The sequence below is a fragment of the Phalaenopsis equestris genome, unplaced genomic scaffold (assembly GCF_001263595.1).
Source record: "Phalaenopsis equestris unplaced genomic scaffold, ASM126359v1 Scaffold000665, whole genome shotgun sequence".
Taxonomy (NCBI): Eukaryota; Viridiplantae; Streptophyta; class Magnoliopsida; order Asparagales; family Orchidaceae; genus Phalaenopsis; species Phalaenopsis equestris.
In genome coordinates this window covers 139,412-146,989 of record NW_018165105.1, presented here as the reverse complement: position 1 = coordinate 146,989, position 7,578 = coordinate 139,412, and the positions used below count along the sequence as shown (strand labels likewise).

The window sequence follows — 7,578 nt, the reverse complement described above, 5'->3', positions numbered from 1 at the left end:
CTAATTGTGAGAGGTCCCGATCCCCTAAAATTTTGTACGAAAATTTATATATAGTGAAATTTTCAATTTGCAGGGCCTAATTTTTTTGTGCGGACTCCTGACGTAGCTTTACGTACTGCGAATGTTATTCTTGAGTTATTTTCAGTTTATTTCTATGTTATTTTCAATAATTCTGAAATAACTTAGAAATAACCCGCTGTCTTTATTTTTGAGTTATCTCGGAATTATTTAAAATAATCCACAAATAAAGCAGTAATAACTTCCGCTCCACCGCAGGCACTTATAGCTAAGTTAGTAGTCGGGACAGAAAATGCGCTCATTTGCAGGGAAAAAAATGTGTACATTAACCTGTAAGTGGGTTACAGGGAGGATATTCAGAGGTTATAACCGCATTATAGCCTCTGCAACCTACTTATATATGGAAACAGAAGCGCAAAACTTACTAGAAGGTACATGTAGGTTACAGGGAGGTTACATGGGCTATAACCCGTGGAGAATATTCGGAGGTTATAACCGCGTTATAGCCTCTGCAACCTACTTATACATGGAAACAGAAGCGCGAAACTTACTAGAAGGTACATGTAAGTTACAGGGAGGTTACATGGGCTATAACCCGATTATAACATCCAAATATCCTCTAACATCCAAATATCCTCCCTGTAACCTATTTTCAAGTTATCTGCATATATCAATATTGCGGAAAAAAATTTCGTACATAAGACGTACGCAGAGGTTTGTAGGTCTGTAACATGAAAATAAGTTACATGGAGGATATTTGAAGGTTATTCATTATAGCCCCTATAACCTTATAGTAAAATACGCATACGCATGTATATATATATATATAGCTAGATTACACGGATGTTTGAGGGTATAACAACATTATAATCTTCGAATATCTATACCCAAATTTTTTCCCATTTGCCGGGGGCTGTCGTCTGGTTTGACAATCGCAATGAACTGGACGGATTTAAATAATCCTGCATAGAAATATTGAACTGCGCCTTTCGTTCCCGTTTCTCTCCCGATTCCAGCCATAAATTTCGAGAACTCTGCGAAGATTTCCTGCAAAACACTCGATTTACGGAGGTGGGTTTTAAGTGCCAAAGAAGCTTGGCTCCTCCGCCAATCCCTCAAAGTTCCTCGATCCGACGTAAACCTTCTATGTTTTACCATGCCTTTTCACTTTTGCCATCGTTAAGGAGCCAAATACGCCATATTTTATTGTTTCAAATGGCATGTGGGAATTTTTGTTGTAGATATGTTCAGTAATTACCTGGTAATTTCACCCCATGCTTGGAATCTTTTTTAATTTTGGAATGAAGCTTATAGTATCTGAACAGACGGAGAAGATTGGGAGCACTTTTTATCTGCAACATTTGATACCAAAGAAATACTTGCATTTTTTTTATTTGGAATGACAAGTGATAATTCAGGAACTTCATGGTTATAATTCGCGACCTTGGATAAATAATTTTTTCTGGGGATAGTTGCATACATAGCACCCGAACCATTGCTTTTTTCTGAGGACTGGTCCGCAGATTCTAACTCATGTGTTGCATGCATTGTATCATTTATTTGAATTAATCTCAGTGGATTGTAGAGCGTTTGTTGATTCAGATTTTGGGTCTCAGTGTGCAAATCATTTGTTTCTGTTGATGCTTATGCGCAGTGGCCTTTTTTGCTTTCTGATTTACAGAGAAACTTATATTTTTCTATGTGTATTGTATTAATTTTATTTCTTAATCTCACTTTTGGCTGCAGCATGGACCTGGAATGGGGAAATAATGATGAATCGGAAGCGCTATGCATCGAAGATGAAGACTGCAATGTGATCCTCAGTTCCTTTTGTTATTAGCACATGTTGACACAATTTTTTTGAGAAATTTATTCTTTTTTTCTTATAGTAGTGTAAATATATATTTTTTGGATTGATATATGCATGCTTTGTAAGTTTTTATTGCTTTTTTTGGAACAAATCAGCAATTCATATGCAACATATTAATAAGTTCAGTGAAATGAGTGATATTTAGTTATTTTCCCTTCGAGTTTTTTAGACAGCCATGAAACTTCTCTTATTGAGAAAGAAATCCATGTCTTATTACTGAGAAATGAGAAATGGGTAATTTAGCTGAAGTTTCAGAAGTTAGTATTCTGCCCAAAGTCTTTCGGATTCTAGTATGCTACGAAAAGCATCACCACATATTAGTTAACTTCATTATTCAGCCAGAATGGATGTTTCATTTTCTTACAGTGCATATGAGGATTGATAAATGAAAAGAAAATAATTGCTTACTTTTTGTAATATGAATATGAAGCAAACATACAGATTAAAACTTCTCTAAGAACCCAGTGAAATTTCCATTCTCAGTCGTCTAGGAACAGATTTTTTACATATTGCTGTGTTGAGCAAAATTTATTACTAAGTTATTTCAAGCATGGTGATTAGAATGGATTTTAGAGCTAGTCTGAATTTGTACAAAAACTGAATCCATTTAAATATAAAATCACACAATTTTCTGCTTTTTTTTTTGAGTTTCTAAAAGTGATTGCAGAAATAACAAACCAAGTTAAGGCCACTGTTTCCAATTTCAACTTTCTATCAGTCTACCAGTACTTGAGAATTGTGGATACCCTGCCCATAAGTTATGGGTTGATCACAGTTGCTAGAAAAAGGCAAAGTGAATTTGTTGCTTAACCGAATGAAGAGAAGAATAATTCCTCTGTTTTATTTGCACAAATTTGGCTACATTCTTATCTTTAATTTTGATGCCCTAAGGTTCTGCATTCTTCACATTTTGGATAAAGAAAATGTTCTCCAGATGTCGCTTGAACACTTTCATTGCACCAACACACCTCGATTTTTTTTGCCAACCTTCAGAATTGTTGGACTGCAGGCAAGACCCTCAAGCGTCTCAAAGCATGTGTTCTATATATCTTTAAAGTTGAGTCTTTTGATGGGATTAGGGTCATTTTTTATGCAAAAAAACATAACCATCTTTGAAAACTAGATAACAAATTTTCACAATGTGCAATCTTTGAAAGTTTGAATATATTTTGATGTGATTTAGGGAGGTATGATGAACATAATATTTACATTTTATAAAATAAGATAATATTTTGGAAGAAGCATGCTTGCTTGCTTTTGTTGCAACTTGGGATTTATGAAAGGTTGGTGTGTTGTGCGCCGTATCACTGGCTTTTAAGTTTAATTTGTTTTCGCTTGAGTGTTTGGGAGTTGCAAGGGAAAATCTTCTCATGACAAGAGATGACTGGTTAATTTATTGAGCAAAGTTCCTACTCACGGGTTGGGAGGAACCAAATGTTATTGTGCTCCGATTGGGGGCTTAGTTCCATACACTTCTTATGAACCAAACAAAATTTCTGAATTCTACAAAAGAACTGAGCTAATTTGGAACAATCTGGGCTGAATTGCTTAAGCATATTTGCTGTACAAAAGAAATATATTGTAGATCTCATATGATTCTCTTTCTATTACAACTCCTAGATGGATGCTATAAATGAGTTAAATTTGTACCTTAAGTTTCATAAATCAGTGTTCTGATACTTTATATCTTTGTTTTATAGCAGTTCATGGAACTTTGTGCTGCTGGCATGAAATACAATTGGCCTATCTATTATATTTTAGCTGTCATGATTTTCTGTTACTTTGTTTTTAAGTATTACATTCTTAAGAAGAAGTGGCAGGACTTATCTTTTCCCGGAAATAAATTGCATTTTTGAGCGATTCTTAGGTTCATCCATTTTTTACTTGCATGCTTTGAAACAAATGGTCTGCATTTGGAAAATTTTCATAATTTTGTAGTTTAAAAGATTTTATTCTGTACTTACAGACCTTGCGTGCTATGCAGATGGACTCACTTTTTGAACAAGAGAGATGTGGGATATGTATGGACATTGTCATTGACAGAGGGGTGCTTGATTGTTGTGACCATTGGTATGTTCATGAGAAAAAAAATAAAAATAAAAATCATTGCTTTTGCAATACCTTCATAACTGGACTCCAGTCTTGTATTTATTACTCATCTAAAGAGTAATTTAAACGCTAAGCTGACAATTTATATTTAAAATGTTATAAATCTTTACAATGATTAAAACTGAAGGTCTTCCGGTTACTTTCCCGTTTAAAAACTCTATGTTCATTTTTGGTTCATCATTGATCAGCAGGCTGCCGAATAACTTGTTGGTTTGGCTGAGTCTTTTTTCAAAAAAGTTTGGTATACTCTTGGCCAAGGGTTTCATTAAGAAAACGAAAATGAGCATAGAATTAATGCATGTGGTGGCGTGGTGTCAACTTTAAACTTTATTATCGGTCTTGCAAATTTCATACTTTGTAAGAGAATTCTAATGAAGTATCATGTGACATTTGGCCGAGCCTGCCACCAGATGGTCTTGGCTTGGCCATCCTATGTTCTCAATGTCTAGGGCATCTAATTGGCCCGTCCGATAATCTAGAACCCTAAGGATGCGGTTGCATGATGGTGTTTGATGGTGTTGGTATTGCCTTTGGAGTTTGATGGTGTTGGTAGTTTGCGGGGTTCTTTTTAGTTCGAATGGAAAATGCTTCTCCGTTTTTATAAATAGGAGCTTCATGCACTTTTATGCTACGATCACCATTTGTCAGAGGTAGTTGTCGTCCATTAGTCGCTATATAAAAATTCATCTCATGTCTTATCCGCTAAATGCATTTGATAGACAACAAACTCATTCTTTTTGGTCTTTGGTCTCCTCATCTATTCAGGATAGTAATGTCATATGCAATAACATTCACCATCGTCCTATAAGCTTTTCAAAACAATGCTAACTATTTACGGTAGAGATCAAATCCACTACCACTTACCATAGTCACCTCTACTCGCACAAGAAAGGGGAAATTCCGAGATCCCTTGATGATGGTGACGCATTAAAGGGTGATGAATGCTAGTGGATTTGGCCCTCTTTGTAGATGTATGAGGTGGGGATGATGTTGGGGGATTTGGAACATATATAGGATTGTGGGGATGAGGGGAAGGTTGACTTCCTACCTTGGCCGAGAGGTGCCATTAAAGGGGAAGGGAGTAATCATTTTTTGGTATGGAGGAGTTGTAAAGGGCTTAACCAAGTAAGAAATAGGGTGTGGTCGACATATGTTGGTTTCTTGAAATGAGAAAGAATAAAAAACTTAAGAGAATTACTGTAGATTGAAAGGAAAATTAGAACTACATACCTTTTGTGTAGCCTTACAATATTTGAAACTTGGAGCTAATAACAAACTTCCAAGAAAAAGACATAAAAATCAGCCGAGAAAATAACAAGAAACAAAATCAAGAAAAATAACAACTAACTCCTAAGATTAAGGAACAAACTTGACTCAATTAAACTCAGACTAAATCAACAGTTCTAAGCATGTATTCCAACACTCCTTCTTGCTTTAGGAGCTGCGAACACCAAATTTCTGCCTTAAAAACTCAAATTTGCTGATTGGAAGTGACTTTGTAAACAAATCCGCCAACTTATCTTCAGATTTGCAGTAAACCAGAGTCATAAATTCTTCTTTCTATACTTCTCTTAGAAAAAATAACTTGATGTTGAAATGCTTAGTTTTCTAATGAAACACAGGATTATGAGAAACGAAAATGACAGCTTGGTTGTCAACAAAAATTTCAATGCTTTCTTTCTACTCCAGATTGAGATCCATTAAAATTTTCCTTAGCATGTTGCTATTCTTCCTCTTGGGAGAATCATAATCCAAGTCGTCGGAGAAAGGGGAGCTTAGCAACTTCCCGGGGAGCAGTGAATTGTAGTATGATTTAAGAGAGTCCATCCTCTCAACTATTCTGCCATTGTTCCCTAGTGTGAGAACTGTTGCAACTGCTTCGGCTGCCTTTCTCCATTGATCTAACTGCAACCTAAGCCTCCTCAGCTCAGTCTCCATCTCTAATTTCACTGCCCGAGCAACCTCAAGCTGCTCTAAAACCTTTATTGCCTTCTTGTTATTCTTTTCAGCCTCCCCATTGACAACACCTTGTCTCATCAGTACTTCTTGTTCTGCAGCTTTTGCTCTCTCAGCATCCAATATAGTTGCAGCATAGTTCTCCTAATGCTTCTTGTCTCTCTTTAGCTCCAATTTTAGCTGTTCATTCTTATCCATAATGCTTTGCAGTTGTGTCTCCTTATCCAAGAGGTTTGCTTTCAGTTCTGTGACTTCTGTAGTAGCTTTTATCAGCCTCATCTCCGAATTAAATTGGCTCGCCATTGCCTTATCCATTTCATCTTTCAATTCTTCATTCATTCGCGACATGGCTCGGAGTTTTGTTTCCATACTCAAAAGGTGAGTTTTCAACTCTAAAAGTCTGCAATTGTTTTCTGTAAGGTTGACTCCAGTTATAATTCCCTCAGCCCTGCCCTGCATCAACTTTCACATGCTCAACCATCTCAATTGCTGATTGAATCTTCATAGTGCTTTCATTTTGTTCCTCATGCATTTGATTGAGTGAAAAACTCCTCCCTGTCATCTTAACTTCAAACATCTTTTAGCTTGTAGCATCCTCTATCACACAGGCCTTCTCCATGAACATCACTTTGAGTCCCTTTTCTATTAACTGACCAACACTTAGCAAGTTTTGATCAATATCTGGTACATAGAAAACATCAGTGATTAACTTGATTTCTGAACAGCTTGCAATGACTGCAGTTCCCTTTCCTTTAACTGCAATATATTCACCATTTCCAATTCTGACATTCTTGGACTCGGTGCTCTTCAATTCCTTGAACAACTCCTTGTCATGTGTCATATGATTAGTGCAACCACTATCAATGAGCCAGTTTTCACCCGTTTCATAAGTCGTGAAACAAGTTACAACGAAAATTTGGTCATCTTCTTCTTGATCTGCCACTTGTGTTTCATCTCCTTACCGTTGATCTTTATTCTTGCAAATGACAGCTTCATGTCCCATTTGATTGCACTTGTTGCACTTTGCATCTGGTCTTCTCCAGCATTTGAAAGGAGGATGAGATTTCTTGCCACAATGTTGACATAGAGGGTAATCTTTTTTTACTTCTAATCTTTTATTTTCAGTTTTGCTTCTGTTCTCAAGTGCAAAGCTTTGTCCACTTGTAGCTTGAAATTTCTTTTTCTTGGGCCACCTATTCTTTTCATCATCTTGATGCTTGACTGGTAGAGCTCCTTCGACGGCTCCTTTCCTCATTACACACTTCTGCTCTTATGCTTGTAAAGCACTTAAGAGTTCTATCAAAGCAATCTTTGATAGATCCTTCGTGTTTTCTAAGATTGTGACGGTAGCCTCAAATCTTTCAAGCATTGTTACAAAGATTTTTTTTCTGAACAATCATTGAATCTTCCAGAGAAGATCCCAATAATTTGACACGATTTTCTATGTTGAGTAGTCTATCAGAGTACTCTTTTATGGTTTCTGTCTCCTTCATATTTTGCAATTTAAAGTCACGAACCAAGTTTAGCACCTGCATCCATCGAATTCTTTCATCTCCTTCATACTCGGATTTGAGATAATCCCAAATCACTTTTGCCGTTTTCAACGACATGATCGACATGATACG

At 36.4% G+C, this 7,578-nt stretch overlaps 1 protein-coding gene across 1 annotated transcript in view; it reads left to right on the top strand.

Annotated features, from left to right (window-relative positions):
• The first annotated feature begins 898 nt into the window (after positions 1–898).
• LOC110030140 (uncharacterized protein At4g10930) overlaps positions 899–7,578 on the top strand; it is a 48,407-nt gene continuing 41,727 nt past the window's right edge. The window contains 3 exon segments of the mRNA XM_020732722.1: positions 899–1,089; positions 1,765–1,831; positions 3,855–3,958. Coding sequence (XP_020588381.1) covers positions 1,766–1,831; positions 3,855–3,958 — 170 coding nt within the window. The 5' untranslated portion in view covers positions 899–1,089; position 1,765.